This window comes from Clinocottus analis, unplaced genomic scaffold, assembly GCF_023055335.1.
Source record: "Clinocottus analis isolate CAN_PGR_092001 unplaced genomic scaffold, fCliAna1.0.p SCAF_2, whole genome shotgun sequence".
In the NCBI taxonomy this organism is placed as follows: domain Eukaryota; kingdom Metazoa; phylum Chordata; class Actinopteri; order Perciformes; family Cottidae; genus Clinocottus; species Clinocottus analis.
The window spans coordinates 2,090,462-2,108,011 of NW_027175931.1; the positions used below are offsets into that span (position 1 = coordinate 2,090,462).

Consider the following 17,550-nt stretch of genomic DNA (forward strand, 5'->3'; position numbering starts at 1 on the left):
GGCAGCACCCTGATGTCCCCCATTCATAATGCTAGCTCGTTCTCTCTCTCTCTCTCTCTCTCTCTCTCTCTCTCTCTCTCTCTCTCAGGCGTCTGCTGTATCCGGCTCTGGTCACTTTGCTCGTCTCTACTCTCACATTCCCACCAGGCTTCGGACAGTTTATGGCGGGAAAGGTACGTTCAAATCATATATATATATATATATATATATATATATATATATATATATATATATATATATATATATATTCCCTCCTTGCTGTGTGTGGTTTCTTCCCTTCGCTGCTGTGTAACTGAAGCATTAAAGATCATTATGTAGTTTCATAACCGTCTGATTAACGTGTGTGTGATTGGCTTTTTTTAATGTTCACAACACAGGTGTGTGTGTGTGTGTGTGTGTGTACCTGTGTAATCAGTGTGCACCTGTTGCTCCTGGGGTGTGTGTGTGTGTGTGTTCGCTCTCCAATTTCACCCCTTTCATATGTCTAATGATCAGATTTAGAAAAAAGACATATTCTACACACACACACACACACACACACACACACACACACACACACACACACACTTGCCATGTAGTTCCTAATGAGGGTGAGTCAGCCTGCTGCCCACGCTGACCCTCTCCTCTTAAACACTCCACTTTCAGTATCTTCAGGACCTTCCTCTCGTCATCAGTGACGTCCTTTCGGACACTTTCAGCCTTCTTGAAGCATCTATTTGTATTTACTGTCGTGCATCCGGAGCAGGAAGCGGGAGGGTTTTCTCTGCAACATCCTGCTCCGGGTCACAAGGCCCCGTTAGCTCCGGGTAGGGAGAGCAGAGTCTGGTCACTCTGAACATGCCGTTCTCTCCACACCAGGAAGTGAAGTCGCAAGAGATTCAAATCTCCTCCAAACTAAAAAAGCAAATGACACAGGCAGTAGATTTTTCCAAGGTCCGGTTAAATTGTCCTCCTTCTTCTTCTTCTTCTTCTTCTCCTCTGCGTGTGTTGATGATGTCACTTCCTGTGCCCCAGCTGACCCAGAAGGAGTCTCTGGTGACGCTGCTGGACAACCGGACGTGGGCCAAGCAGGGCATCGCCGAGGAGTTCGACTACATCAGCCACTCTCAGGCCTGGAAGCACCCGCAGGTCAACGTCTTCGTCACCCTGGTCATCTTCATCGTCATGAAGGTAGGAGGCTCTTTTCTGTGTGTGTGTGTGTGTGTGTGTGTGTGTGTACATTAGAAATGGTGTCGCTCGTTTGTTAACCGTCATTTTGAAGCCTCGTGTCGAGTTTCCGTTTTTCACCGTCGCCATCTTGGATTTCGACCGTCGCGTTGTTTTGTTTTTTTAACCAAGGACAGTAACACACACACACACACACACACACACACACACACACACACACACACACACACACACTTTTCCAAGTTTAATCACCCACCTGCAGAACAGTCCTCGAGCTGCTCTCAGCATCTTTCCGTGGGCTGACTCATGTCCTCACACACACACACACACACACACACACACACACACACACACACACACACACACACAGCATTCAAAGCGAGGCTGAAATGGCTCCGTCTAATTACAGCCTTTTGGTTTTTCTTGGATCCAGCCCGGTGATTTTCAAAGGGGGAGATTGCTCCCTCCCCCTCCCTCTCGGGTAATGAATGGTTCTTTTATTCGACATGGCAGCCATCTTGTCTCGTTGCTCCCTGGTTTGTTTTTTTCACGCTGGAAACTAAACTTCTCGGTTTCCAGCTGCTCAACTTTTTTTTCGCCACCAGGAACTCGTCGTCGTTGTCGTCGTTGTTGAGTCTCTGCAAAAAAAACAAACACATAAAATGATGTTTTTTGACTCAAATTGTCGCTTTCTGCACCTGTTGGGTTATCTGAGGTGCTGCAGAGAGAGAGAGGGTTGTGTGTGTGTGTTGCTTTTAAGCACACACACACACATACACACGTGCAAAGTTATGTGGCATGCTTTGCAGCTATTTTTAGTGGTGTGCAATTAAGCACATCAACAGCTCTCACGTTTATTAATACACAGGTGTGTTTCAGCGTGTGTGTGTGTGTGTGTGTGTGTGTGTGTGCATCAGAGTGACTGTAATTGAAGTGGGAATAGAAGAAGGACCCCTGAGGGTCCCCCGAGGCCCCCCAGGCGATAAACTGTCCTCTCGAATGTGACACACACACACACACACAGCGGGCAGCGTGTAGCCGGCTCCCATGCGGCCCGCCGGACTAAATAGAGCGTGAGCGTCCTGGATCCTGCGTCACCACCTTGACCTCCGAGCATCCTTGTTGTCGTTTTTTCCCCCTCTTCCACTCTTTTGAGCCTCGTGTTCACCTCGCCTCCATCGCCCGAGAGCCGAATTATGATAAACGGCAATAAATCAGGTTGAATCGAGACCCCAATCGAGGGGCCCAGGAAGTGTCATTTTGGTCAAATGACCCCAGAAGGTAACGCCAGAAATGCAAAAGAGTGAGTTTACGTGCAGACTCGTGTTCCACTGTTATTCTGAATATGACAATATTCTGTGTGTTTCATGAGGGTCATGCAAGCGCATCTTATTCCTTTTTTGAGATGTTCTGAATTATTTATTCCGAAAACTCTTTAAAAAAAAGTTTTTTTAAGAGTTCATGCTGTCAGATATGTCCGCCACAGGTGCTAAAACTTTAAAAAAGAAACATATTTTGGCGCGAAATGGCAAGAGAGTCACAAGAGTCACCTGCTCGCTCCAGTTTTCCATCATTTCAGGTAAAAAACAGCACTTTAGGGTCAATAAATAAGGTTGGAATATGCACGGCTGTGGGATGAATATTAGTGAAACGTTCACTTTCATTAGCCGAGTAAACGGCTTAGTGGAAATATTGACCTTTTTTTTCGCAATAACAACAAAAAACTTGATCTTTTTTTTGGTAAAAATGCTAAACATGTCCACCTTAAAGGTACAGTGTATAGGATGTAGTGCCATCTAGTGGTTGAGGATGTAGATATCAACCAACATTACAGGTTTATTCGAGAGGAGATGATTGTATTTTAGGTGTAGTTGTAAGACTTAACGCTCGATTCTTGACTATTAGTCTCAGTTTTAATCTGAAAACATTGTTTGGTTCATAATAATTATAATAAGCTTATTTATTCAAATGTATTCTTAGTCGTCCAGCCTGAATTTCTCCTCTAAGAGCCGCGATGAGACGTTTTTTTGTGTGTTAAACGGATGATAAAACGTCTGCTCTTGTCAGTCATTAAAATCTGATGAAATTCAAGAATCTCCCACAGGTAATCGGGGCAATATTGATCAATTATATGATAAATATGCAATTAATCTAGCCGCAGCGTTTCTATCTGTCGTATCGGTTTGCTTTAATGAAAAGGCCGACTTTCGCCTGAAAGGAGCTTCGGCCTTTTTTCCACAAATCACACGGGCGCATCGTAACGCCGAGGTCACGTCTGAGAAGCGAGACTTAACCGGCTTCGACATCTGAGAGGAAGCGGAGCAAAGCCTCGTGAATTCGTTTGGTTTCTATTTGGTGTGAAAGTCTTTCTCGTCGAACAACGAAACAGATCAAAACGACCGCGAATGAAAACAACACCGACGTCACAATATATTGTCTGATTTATTTACTGGATTATGTTTTTGGTCGTGGTAAATACGGAGTTATTTCCTTTCTTTACCTTTTGGAAAATCCACCCATGTCAATTTTAGATCCCAGCATGCCCCATTCAGACAATCTTTTGGTGTAAAATACGTAATATTTTTCCATTTTTGAACCGAAACACACAGTTTTTTTGACTGAAACTTCTTCCTAACAGGCCAACACTTTGTTTTATTGTAATTTTTGTTGCAGATTCTGATTCTTTAGGTCCAAATCTTTCCAAAAAGGTGTCTTATTGACGCTCCAGGAGGCTTTTTTGGGGAATGTGGCTCATATCATGCTGGATGTTCATAGTTACCATCAAAATATCTTTAAAATGTCTTTTTTTTTGCAGATATACATTTTTTTCCCAAGACTTTTCTGAACAAATACATACAATAAACACAAGTATTGGTATCAATTTGGGGTTCCTACAACGACTCCTACGCATGGAGAAAAGAGGTCGAGAGACAAAATTGGGTCAAAGTAAAAGACTGGAGATTGAAAAATCAGTGTTTTATGCTCGAAACCCTCACTTTGACCTCAACGCTTCCCCTGCTTCCTCTTTTACTGCAACATTAAAATAACTTCATCCATCGCCGAAAAAACCCTGTACACTTGAGGTTTTGTCAAAGCACAACTTCTCTCTGCCCTGACTGACTTCATAGCTCCAGTATTATTTGCTTCTCTAATACGACTGCTGACAGGATGTTTTTGGCCTGCTCATTTCTGACAACGTGACTTCAAGCTCTTGCCTCATAATTTGTTTGTTTTTTAACACTCGGGTGAGATTTTTGAAACAAAACAAGACTTCAGAGGCGTCAGTTCATGAGGTTTTTTAATAAAGACATTTGCACCTTGATGGGTGCTCATTGAGGCAAAGATGCCTCTTGTTTAAAATATCAAGAGATGATCTCTCTATCTGAGGTGCTGATTGGGTTCAGAATCTCACTCAAAACAAATTAGTTTTATAATCATAATAGCTCATTATCGTTGCCCTTTCAACGCATGAAAATAACCACATTCGCAGTGTTTTACTAATAATTTCTACTCATGAAATCTGACTCGCTCGTGTCAAGTGAATATAACGATTCTCTCCGTCTGAAATAGTTGAGCCCTGAAGCCGCTCCATAACTTATAGGTCTCATTAAATCCGCCGTCAAAAAAAAAAAATTCACCAGCTCCATCAGGTCGTATTTTAATTGGATTTTCCAATAACGGAGGTTTCCACTTTGTTTTGGCCCTTCTGAGGTTTTAAACCAACAACCCTCTCAAAGTCTTGGCATGCTTTTTCCTACTGCCTGCAGGCGGTCCGCTCTCGCCCACGCTCCATCAAAGCACCCCTTCGGTTTGGGGTCGGAGACCCCTCATCAATGTTGATGGTGGTGCACTCCAGCCTCCTGGAGACGTACACTTAGATTACATTCGATTAGATGAAACATTAATGATTCCTCTGGGGAGGAGGGAAGTGAGTCACGGCCGCTTCACAGAGTTGGATACAGCGGCAGCACTGCAGGAGGACGTGAAGAGCACAAAGAGGGTATGAAGACATATTTCTGTCTCGTCAAAAATGATCAACTCTCAATTATACGGTCATGCTCGGTGAAAGGGCTTCAGGAATCGGACATGAAAGCTGTCCGCCTGATCGTCTCACTTTGTAGTGAAGATGTTCCCTATGGCTCAAGACCAAGAAGGGGTTTCAGACTCCTCTGGTTGTATAGAAGTCTATGCTTCATGTGTTAAAGCTGCATTCTCTCTCCTGACCACCAGGGGGCGACTCCTCTGGTTGTATAGAAGTCTATATAAGTGACTCTACTTCTCTCTTGATGTATTCCCTCAGTAAACATTGTAAACATGAGTTTATGTCTCAATCCCTAGTTTCTAGTCTTCTTCTATGCAGCATGATGTTCATTTAGTACATTATGGTCTGTTAGAGTCAAACAGACCATAAAGCAGGAGACGCTTTAGGGGCGGGGCTATCAGGTGATTGACAGGTCAAAACCAGAGAAAAAAATCAAGATGGCGACGACCAAAATACCAAACTCGCAGTCAACAAACCAATAGGTGGCGTCAAGACGGCAACGTCCCGTATTTATATACACAGAACAAGGTTAGCTTAGCTTAGCACGAAGACTGCACGCTATAGCTGCTTCCTGTCTCCGTGCTAAGCTACGCTAACCAAGCTTCACATTTCTCATACGAAAAATGAGTTGCATGGGGAAAAAAAAGTTGGTTATTTTGTGACGTTCGTAGTGTTTGCGTGCGTACAATAACATGAACATATGCAAGTGTCGCACAACCCATGACGCAAACTACCTCGCTGTAATAATCCCGAGGTTTTCAAATAGACTTCTTAATTACAGTCATTGCTCCGTCTCCCTCCATACCTCCATCGCCTCTCTCTCTTCCTCTCCCTCCGCTCCGTCTATAGTTAGCTGTAATTAAGGCCGGCTGCCATGGCGAAGTAATGGATCTCCGTCTGTAACCTTACACCGCCGCCGTTTTCACACCCAGCACACACACACACACACACACACACACACACATATGTGCGTAGGTGTTCACACACACACCCACGCTCACGTCCTGACACTGACTCATCGACGAGAATCGGAGCCCAACGCCTGCCGGGCGCCAGAGAGCAACAGACTCGCCACCGGTTGATGCACAGACTCGTCCTCTCGGGGGGAACCAGACCGTCGTGGGAGGAATTTCTTCGGCCTTTCAGTAAAATCGTCTTCCTCTCCCATCGCTTCCACTTCGGCCAGTTAAAAAAAAAAAGAAAAAAAAAGCTCAATAAGAGCCAGAAAGGTTCTGGGGCTTTAACTTTTATTACTGAGGGCCGTGAACTCTGAGGAGAGAGCGTCACACAATTACACAAAATAAATACAAAAAAAAGGCAATTTAGTTGAGTTGTAAATGTGCAGTTAGTGTTGGAGCCGGTGGATCGTAACGGTGTGTAATAACGGCCGTAAAAATGTCTACAAATATCCTTTTTATTGGGTGGTTTCAACACCGGGCGACAAGCGGAAAACTACATGGATGCTCGTAAACAACTTGATGTACAACAAACACAAAGAGCTGTAAACATACTACATTATTCTGGAGGAGTTGCAACTTTATTTGCTCGTATGGGTATAAGCAACTCAATCAATCATAAGAGATCATTATTCACACGTCGGCTCTTAGAATCAGAAATATTGATATCAATCTTATCATCTAACTCAATGCAAGAGATCAAATCATTGGATTTACCCAAATGTGAATCTGCTCTTTGTAAAGAGTAACTAAAGTGTAGGTAGCTAGCTAGCTAGCTAGCTAGCTAGCTGGATGGATGTAGATATAGGTAGATACTTTATTCATCCTCAAGGGGAAATGTATTCACCTCAGTAGAAGCAAGGTTACATACATAGAACAAATATCTGAAAAATATATATATGAAAATACGATATATACATACATACATACACAACACATTACAGCACATTAATTAAGGAAATTGAACAATAAATAAAGTGCAAACATACAAAGTATATGCAGTGTATATGTATGTTCAGTGACTAACTAAACAAAAGTGTTGTTTGGACGTGCAAGGAATGTCACTAAGGATTGTTGTGCAATAAACCCTGTGTGAACAACATAAACAAATTTTTTTTTTTTTTCATTTAACTCCATTTTGATGTCGCTGGTGGGTGTGGTTACAGGTTTGTCAGCATGGTATGAAGTGAAGATTGAGCACAACGACACATTTTTTCCTCACAAAAGCGTGAAAAATATGAACGCCACGACTCATAAAAGCTTAAAATACTTTTTTTTTCTCAAATTAGTGATGTGACAACAGATTGGCTTCGTCAATGTTCACCACCTCCAATGTCGAGGTGACGACGCTCGGTTCCCCAGAACAAGAACGAATACTCATATCTACACACACACACACACACACACACACACACACACACACACACACACACACACACACACACACACACACACACACACACACCTGACAACAGTGCTCACACATTGTCAGTGGTGACATTTCCCTTTTTTGGTTTGTCTTCGTCTTTCCTCATTAGCAGGCGCCTCTCGCGGCGTCGGCCAATCAGCGGAGCCCCCTCATTACCCAGAGTTCATTTCAGGGTCTTTGTCGAACTGACGAGTCAGAGTGACTCAATCGAACCCTCGGCACTGAGGCCACGCCTCCTCCCGCCGCTGGTGGAGGGTTGAACTCGGCCATCGTCTCGGGTCGCGCCGGATGTCGCTCGACGGCTATTTGAAAAAAGCCGCCTTGTGCTTTCTGTTCACGTCGTGTCTCTTTGTGTCTTCGTCTCTTTGTGTCTTCATCTCTTTGTCTCCCTCCTCTCTTCCTGTTGTAGTTCTGGATGTCGGCCCTCGCCACCACCATCCCGGTGCCCTGCGGCGCCTTCATGCCCGTGTTCGTCATCGGTAAGAAATAAAAAGCAGACACCGAGAGCTCATCTCTGAAGCTGCAGCCGATTAGCTTAGCTTAGCATGAAGATACCAAACGTGGCAAGGCATGTTTATTTCTAGAGCACATTTCAACTACAAGGTGTTTCACATGAAACCATTAAAAGCATTGAAACATAATGCACAAAAACACAATTTAAAAACATTTTAAAACAATAAAAAAAACAGTCAAAAAAAACACAAAATAGAATAAAAGTTCAGTGCAGTTTAAGAAATAAAATGCAGTAGTGAGATGCAGAAATTGATATCCTTGAATCTGATCAAGATGAGTCTGAGACAGAACCGTGCTAGCTACGCTAGCCAGTTGCTAGCAGTAGGTTGGTATCAATCTTCTCAAAAAAATATACTTTTTAATTTTGCTTTTTTCCCCCCCTAAAAAAACATCAAAATTGTTTATTTCACTTGAGAGAAGTGATGAAATATTCTGAAGAACCCGTAACTGCCAAACAACGTCATCCTGTCCCACTTTAGCGGCGCTATCCCTCCTAAATAGTTCTTATCGTCAAACAATCTTCAACGTGTCATACAGAACTTAAGTGTTATTTATTGTTCCGTGTGTGTGTGTGTGTGTGTGTGTGTGTGTGTGTGTGTGTGTGTGTGTGTTTCAGGGGCAGCTTTCGGGCGTCTGGTTGGAGAAAGCATGGCAGCCTGGTTCCCAGATGGCATCAACACCGACGGCACCATCTACCCCATCGTGCCGGGAGGCTACGCCGTCGTGGGTACGCTAAAGACACAAAGACACAAAGACACAAAGACGCGCCCACAGCACCTGCTCTCACTCTGTACTCTCACTTTTACTGCTGGTATCTTGTTCTACTCTTTCTTTTTCCTCCTCAAACTGTTGGGCTTCGGTTCATTAGCGTCTGCGGCAGTTAAAATATTCCTCGCTCGTGAAGCCGACTCGGCTGTTTTTTAAGTGTTTCGGTCTTTTTTAAATAACCCCAAAATGCTCTCCGCTCCAGTGAAAAGGTTTCTCTTCTCTTCTTTCCCCCCGTCGGCTCGTAGAAAATGAATCGAGATGGACGTTGGCTCCGGCCCGCCGCCTCGTGGAGGCCGTCAATGGGGCGTGATGCCTAAACGGAAACTCCAGCTACATTTGCTCCATCACTGGACGGGACTTTATTAAAAATATGTTAATAAAGAGAAAGAACTCGGCTGCAGACGGGCTCAGACGCCAGCCGACAAAGTGACCAAGTGTCACAGCTCGTAGACGTCGTGACCTGCTGAAGAGTTTAAAAGTTAAAACATAACTTTTTGCATAATTCAAAAACTTCTGCGAAGAAATATAAATTATTCCATAGAAGTTTTGGAATAAAATCATCTATCTATTATTTTACTTAGATATTACCTATTTCATATATATATATATATATCTATATATCTATATATAGATATATATATATATATATATAGATATAGATATAGATATATAGATATATATATCTATATAGATATATATATATATATATCTATATATATATATATATATATATATATATATCTATATAGATATCTATAAAGATAAGACACTTGCGAGAGAGATCTTCGTAATCAACATTATTTTATGAATAATAACATACTTTTGTGCCCAGGGAGTTGTGCGTTCCTCCACTGAGCTCCTTGTTGACAGCGTTTCAGTGTGTTGTTGTTGTTGTTGTTGTTGTTGTTGTTTGGTGACTCAGCCCGGCAGCCTGACCCTCTGATGAGCCTCTTTCCTCTCACGGCGTTGTGATGTGTGCTCATCATGACTTCATGAAGTTACCAGACACAACAATGTGGACTCGCTCGCCCACCATCTGTCTCTTTCTCTCTTCTCTTTATTTTAAAGCTTTCTTTCTTTCTCTCTCTCTTTATTGCATTGGACTCGTCCATCCCTCCCTCCTCCCCGCGCTGCGCTCTGCTTTTATATTGCTCTTTTCACAACACTTTATTGGAAGGGAAACAATCACAAACGTTACGGCGCCCTATTGAATTACTTATATAAGTCCATTATCTTTTATTTCTTTTTGGGGGCGTATGAGTCCAGAGGAGAAGACTGTGGTGAGGGAGAGAGCTGAGAACCCTCGAGTGACTTGAACTCCAAAGTTTTTGAAGTTTTGTGGATTGGATCAATACTGCTGATTGAACAGTATTCTGTGTGATAGTTTTGAGATTTTTAGGAATATTGATATTGCGTTCTCTTCATGGTTGGTCGTATAACTCAAGTCAGCAATCGACTTTTGCTGTTTGATTTTGTGTATTTCTAGAGCAGTGAAGGGATTCAGCCGTTAGTGAGACTCCAAGTTTATGTGCTGCAGCTTAGAGAATTCAATTCAATTTGTTTTAAATACAATTTATTTTTATATTTTATATATATTTTCCTATATGTTGATATATATATATATATATGTATTATACATTTTATATATTATACATTGTTATATATAAAATCCTTTATTTATTTATATATATATATATATATATATATATATATATATATATATATATATATATATATATATATATATATATATATATATATAGTATTTTTTACATGTATAGTATACTTGTAGTACAGGAAGTATGTTTTTTTTTGTTTCATCATCGTCACTCTCTATTGCTCAGACTATTAGTTTTTTTGTTATAGTTGTTAAAATAAAATCCTTTTGATGGATGACGCCCCTGAACCCCTCAAGGACCGTCTTTATTTAGCACCAGACCCCCACCTTGAAAACCACTGATCTGAACAATTGCCCCCCCCCCTCCCCCTCTCCTCACCTAAAGGTGCGGCAGCGTTGTCGGGAGCGGTCACCCACACCGTGTCCACCGCGGTCATCGTGTTCGAGCTGACGGGCCAGATCTCACACATCCTGCCGGTGATGATCGCGGTGATCCTGGCCAACGCCGTGGCCCAGTCGCTGCAGCCGTCCCTCTACGACTCCATCATCCGGATCAAGAAGCTGCCCTACCTGCCGGAGCTGGGCTGGGGCCACCACGAGTACGTATGAGCTAGTTAGCTAGCTAGCATCTGCGTCATGCTAACGGCGTGTTAACGCCAGCTAGCACAAACACTGTATTTTTTCAGCAGGACTGTAATGGGTAACAACAACAACAAGTAAACATATTGCAACATACATGTTAAACATACTGCAACTAACAATTACGGCATTATCGGAAAGTGCAAAGAACATAAAATATATGATTAAAAAAAATCTCCAACAAATGGTGTCATTTGGAACCAATGTGACATTTTTTTAACAAATAGTAGGTAACAAATTGTCTGACACCACTCTTGCACAGTTAAAATAAAGCTACAGCTAGTTAGCTTAGCTTAGCACATAGACAGAAAAGCTTACTAATAAACCTGTTATGTATAAGCTAGCTCTAGATCTAAGCTAGCTGAACTTCACTCAGCCCAGAGGGCTGAGTGAGGTACGTGCTAACATGAATCTTGTTAGCATGCTATTGTTAGCATTATAGCATGTACATGTGTTACTTTTAGGATGTTAGATTACATGTGCTGCAGTGACATGTATGTTTGCGTAGCATGCAAACATGCTAATGCTAACTAAAAGTATGGAGGCCCAAATTGAACATTGTTTATGTTGCATCAGTTGTGTTTGTTGAAGGTTTTGTGTCTGTTTATCACGGTTTATGTATTTAATTATGTATTTAAGTGCAAATGTCGGCTGGCTCGTGACGTGTTGACCTAAACCCGGGCTTTTAATTGCCTTCACTCCCCGTATTATTAATTTATACCAGACCTCACGACACTGAATGGTTATTGTTCCGGATGCTGACAAATCATTAGGCGGAGATAATAGTTGTGACGCTGTCGTCCACATTGGGAGAAATGAGAAGAAATAAAAACACGCGTTTCATCCCCGCCGTCTGTCGCCGTCTTTCACTTCCCCGCATCGGGAACCTCGGTCGACCCGACGCCATCGCGCATCTCCTCGTTATCTCTTTCAGTCTATCGCCTCGGTCTCTGCTTCTTATCCACTGCCACCCTATGGCCTCTCCATTGTGTGTGTGTGTGTGTGTGTGTGTGTGTGTGTGTGTGTGTGTGTGTGTGTGTGTGTGTGTGTGTTCAGAAATGGTGGACCCCACTAGGCTGGTACCAGTCAATGGTCCCCGTGAGGTCATATAAACACGCGTGTGTGTGTTGCAGAGAAAGATGACGAAGGAGAAGCTGTGATTCCAGCGAGCTTGTTGCACTCTGGTCGTGTGCGTTAGTGTGTTTTTAAGACGGCACTCTCATTAAAAATGTCCTTGCATTGCTTGAACGCACGTCCACGTGTGTGTCTGTGTGTGTGTGTGTGTGTGTGAGAGAGCGGTTGTGTTGAGCCTTTTGTGCGTCCGGTGGAGCCGTGTGAGCGTCTCTTCTTCAACTTTACGCTGACTCGAGTTTAAAAAGGAGGAGTGGAGGACTTCACCTCCGCAGCTCCTCCTCAGCTTATACCTCCCAGCCTCTGGCCAGACTGTCAGCGTTGCATTGTGGGTAATGTAGTCAAGTGGAACATGCAGTACATATTGTCTGAAACCTCCCGATTGGACTCAAACTAAACCTCACAAACACGTTTCAGGCCATGAATTGAGAATTTTAACCTTCTTATTGTGACGATTTCACACAAACGTCTAACAACAACATGATGAAGCGATGACATCTCGGACAGAAGTGTAAATATAAACTGCGACTTGGAAATTCTACTTTTTATGTGTTCATCCAACAATGTGAAAGGAGCAGAACGCTATACACTGATGCAGTATATTTTCAGACATTAAGCATGAATACTTGCTTGAGTACCCTTAATTATCCTGGTGTGTTTTGCACACTGCACCGCCACACAGCTGTCCTGATGATTGGGGACAGTTTCAACCTTGGGTTGACCTCTGAAGGGAGCAGCGTTGTAGTGTTTCCACATCACAGAAGAGTCCATTAGCATCTTCACTGATTTTGCCCGAACAACAAAAAGTAACATCATAACGTTGTAATAAATCTGAATTACCCTTCTTTTTTTACTGTCAAAGCGAGCCTCTCTATGTGCACGCCTGTTTAACTTCATGAAATATGAATGATTGACAGCTTTTTAACAAATTTCAGTTTATAATTGGGGAGTTTAATGTGCTCGTCAGTCATCAACACAATCACATCATCTGCACTCAAAGTTTCTAAACTGTAAAAGTTGTCGAGGCGTAAAGATGATTGAGGAACTGTCAGAAGTGTGTGTGTGTGTGTGTGTGTGTGTGTGTAAATGCCAAATGAAAAAAAAAACATCCTGACACGATCATTTATCATCAAAAAACATCAAATTATCTCAACATAATGACATACGTTTGAAAATGTTAGAAATTGGTGAGGCGTAAAGATGATTGAGAAACTTGTGTGTGTGTGGACTGAATGTTTACACACACACACACACACACACACACACACAGAAATGTAATCTCCTTGAATCATCTATATTTAATAACACACACGATGAGCTGGAGTCTCGGCGCAGAAAGGGACTCAATTCTTTATTCACTTTCTTACCTCTTCTTCACACCAGTCTCCATCGCCAAGCCTGGTGTGTGTGTGTGTGCGTGTGTGTGTGTGTGCGTGTGTGTGTGTGTGTGTGTGCGTGTGCGTGTTATACTGCAGCATGCGGGGGAGGGGCCGGCGGCGTTGAGGAGGCGGTACTGAAGGCAGCGTAATACCTCATCCTCGCTGAATGTGGTTTTCACTTAAACTGGAAATGATCCATCTCACACCCATGAAACACACACACACACACACACACACACACACACACACACAGTGGCATCAACATTTGCTCACACACCCACACGGAGCTGGAGAGAATTGGATTTCTTTTATTTATGTATAGCTTTTGCAGGTATGAACGAACACACACACACACACACACACACACACACACGTCCACTCCTTCTTTCTAATCAGACCCGGTAGCCCATGAAACCTGTTCCATCTCTTCTCTCATACGAGGCCCTCGTCCTCACTTTGGAGTGGCTTTGTGGGAACAATTACATAACACTAGTGTGTGTGTGTGTGTGTGTGTGTGTGCGTGTGCGTGCGCGTGCGTGCGTGCGTGCGTGCGTGCGTCGGTCATTTCATAACAGCCAATTAGAGCCTGTTGAACTGTTCTCCGTCCTCTGTTGTCTCTGCCCGTCTGACAGCGAGCGAAGCCGAGGATCATTACACATTTCCTTTTATTGGCTTCCACTGTGTACACACACACACACACACACACACACACACACACACACACACACACACACACACACGTGGCACCCTGAGCCTTTGCACTATACTCTGAACAATATGAATGATCTGTAAATCCTGGATTTATCTCCCTATAAGTCTGTTTATCTTGACTCAAATCTATAAGCTGAGGCTCGGAGCCATATATATATATATATATATATATATATATATATATATATATATATATATATATATATATATATATATATATATATATATATACCTCAGAAGTGATTAGATGTGTTTGGCCGGCGCCTTGAGGGCAGGAAGGTTCAATTAAGAAGAAAACCAATCAGGCTTCATCGCCGCTTCTTGAGATCCCCGAGAGAAATCAGTCGTGCGGCGGTTTGTCCGGCTCGGAGTCGATGGGTTATTCTGTCAGATCCTCCAGCGAGCGAACCGAGAGGCCGCCGACGCTTCAGAGGACATCTTTCTTTCAAGGGAGGGAGTACTCGAGGGTTTTATTCTCCATCATTGATCGGGGAAAAAATAGTGGCGATTCAACCCCCGTCATCTGGAGGAAACAGCTTCTGATGCTCACGACGAATAGAAACATAACTGCAGCTTGAGAAGGAGAAAGAATAAAAAAGACCAAGTTGCTTTTCTTCCTGTTATTCGAGCGAACAGGAAGTGCTTCAAAGCAGCGAGATCTCTTTCCTGAAAGAGCTGAAACCGTCCGCAGAGCTCCCTGAAGACTTTCCATTGGGACTACTTCTTCTGTCAAAAGTAGTTCCGATAATAAAAATAAAATAAAGCGTCTTCTGTCTTGTTTTTCATGCCGTTAGCCCCTAAAAAAACAAATCCAATTCCCTCAAATTGAATGAGCTTCTATTTGAAAACCTGGACAAGTGGTCTCAACATGGTCCGTGTGTGTGGAGGGACACGCAGCCCGGCACCACGAGGATGTTGGTCAAATCCCCGTCGAACGCCAAGGCAGGAAAATGGCGTAGCCGCAACGTAGCATGGCCGAAAACAGCAGCGTCGAGAACTGCTGGCATTGTTGGGTTTTGTCGAATTGTGATAGTTTGGGATGTAAGAATTGGACTCAAACATGTTTAATAACAGACTGTGTAATGCGAACATAGGAAGAAGGATGTCTTCTGTGCAGCCGCTGGCAGGGCGGCGGTTGTTTTTCTGGCATGATGACTCATTGGAGAGAGAAAAAGTCTCGAGGCGTCTGAATCGACGTCTGTTTTTCAAAAGTCAGCAGCGCTCAAAATGTCACTTGATTCCTTAATGGATCCCACGTTCCTCCCACGTCTCAGCCTCCGTCCTCCTTCTACATCGACGTGTATTTTCTGATTTCCTTCAGGAAGTATAACATCCGCGTGGAGGACATCATGGTGCGGGACGTGCGCTACATCACGCTGAACTGCTGCTACAGAGACCTGCACAACGTGCTGCTGACCGGACACCTGAAGACGCTGGCGCTGGTGGAGTCGGCCGGTGAGCGTCGACACATGGCATACATCGCTTTGTGCCGCACCACACACTTCCTGTTAGCATGTTTGTGAGGACATGCAGTCCGTAGCTTCTGGTCTGTGCTGATCGATCGATCGATTGATTGGCGGACGAGCCGAAGCCTCTTCACTGAAGAGCAGGTTTAGTATTCAGAGTTCGTCTCAATTCATTGCGCAATCGTGCGGAAAACAATTAGCTGCGTCATTTAACCAAACACATAATCGGCACGTACTGTCACAGAGGCAATTACTTAAAGTAAGCAAGCTGCCAGACACACACACACACACACACACACACACACACGCCCTTAGTTAACGCACTTGCGCTGCATTCTGGGCCCTCGTTATGTAACTCAGCCGAGCCGTCTGCAGCGCTGCAACATGTGTTTGGATTCTCCTGCAGTCTGCTCACCCTCCCCTCCTCTTCCTCTCCTCCTCCTCCTCTTCCTCCTGCCCTCCCAGAGTCCATGATCCTCTTGGGCTCCATCGAGCGGGCCCAGCTGCAGGCGCTGCTCTCCATGCAGCTCGGCCGGCCCAAGCGGCTGGAGTACATCAGGGAGCGGGCGGCGGAGGAGAAGAAACGCCTGTCGGTCGTGTCCAACGCCGGCAGCGAGGACGCCGGCCACCGGGCGAGTCAGGAGGTCCGCTTCCAGGTCAGAGGTCACGGAGGTCAACGGGCTGGTTAACCCACACCAGCCTGACACGCCCAGTTTACTAGTTTCATCCATGTTTTAGTTTGCATGGACACAGGAAGACGTTAAAGCTGCATTCTCTCTCCTGACCACCAGGGGGAGGCTCCTCTGGTTGTATAGAAGTCTATGCTTCATGTGTTAGAGCTGCATTCTCTCTCCTGACCACCAGGGGGAGGCTCCTCTGGTTGTATAGAAGTCTATGCTTCATGTGTTAAAGCTGCATTCTCTCTCCTGACCACCAGGGGGCGACTCCTCTGGTTGTATAGAAGTCTATGCTTCATGTGTTAAAGCTGCATTCTCTCTCCTGACCACCAGGGGGAGGCTCCTCTGGTTGTATAGAAGTCTATGCTTCATGTGTTAAAGCTGCATTCTCTCTCCTGACCACCAGGGGGCGACTCCTCTGGTTGTATAGAAGTCTATGCTTCATGTGTTAAAGCTGCATTCCTTCTCCTGACCACCAGGGGGCGACTCCTCTGGTTGTATAGAAGTCTATGCTTCATGTGTTAAAGCTGCATTCTCTCTTCTATACAACCAGGGGGAGACTCCTCTGGTTGTATAGAAGTATATGCTTCACGTGTTAAAGCTGCATTCTCTCTCCTGAATTCTTATGTTTCACATTCATTCTGTTGTGAAAGTCAAGAATAATGCATGCAGAAACGTGTGTGTGTGTGTGTGTGTGTGTGTGTGTGTGTGTGTGTGTGTGTGTGTGTGATGGATGCCTCCTCTGGTTCCAGCTCACTGCCAAAAATGTTGATTTATCTCTTCCTCTTTTTTTCTCCCTCGTCTTCATTTCTCTTTCATCAGTTTGCAGTGAGTGGCGAGGTGGAACGCCCTCAGGCGTGTGTGTGTGCGTGTAGGTGTGTGTGTATAGGTGTGTGTGTGTGACCAGAGTTTCTTTGAATGTTGACTGATATTATTGGTTTTAACCTCCTGATAGCTGATTGCTACTCATAATAAATATTTCATAATAATTAGGGTCGGGCCACAAAATTAACTCATTAATCTCATTATGCGCCAAATTCAATAATAAATTAAA

The 17,550-nt window shown here is 43.8% G+C and overlaps 1 protein-coding gene across 4 annotated transcripts in view; it reads left to right on the forward strand.

Annotated features, from left to right (window-relative positions):
- LOC137790227 (chloride channel protein 2-like) overlaps positions 1-17,550 on the forward strand; it is an 85,941-nt gene that overhangs the window by 50,982 nt on the left and 17,409 nt on the right. For all 4 annotated transcript variants that reach the window (XM_068584231.1, XM_068584232.1, XM_068584230.1 and 1 more), the window contains 7 exons: positions 89-173; positions 1,015-1,170; positions 8,004-8,073; positions 8,724-8,834; positions 10,879-11,092; positions 15,675-15,808; positions 16,285-16,475. In XM_068584231.1, coding sequence (XP_068440332.1) covers positions 89-173; positions 1,015-1,170; positions 8,004-8,073; positions 8,724-8,834; positions 10,879-11,092; positions 15,675-15,808; positions 16,285-16,475 — 961 coding nt within the window. The remainder of the gene's footprint in view (positions 1-88; positions 174-1,014; positions 1,171-8,003; positions 8,074-8,723; positions 8,835-10,878; positions 11,093-15,674; positions 15,809-16,284; positions 16,476-17,550) is intronic.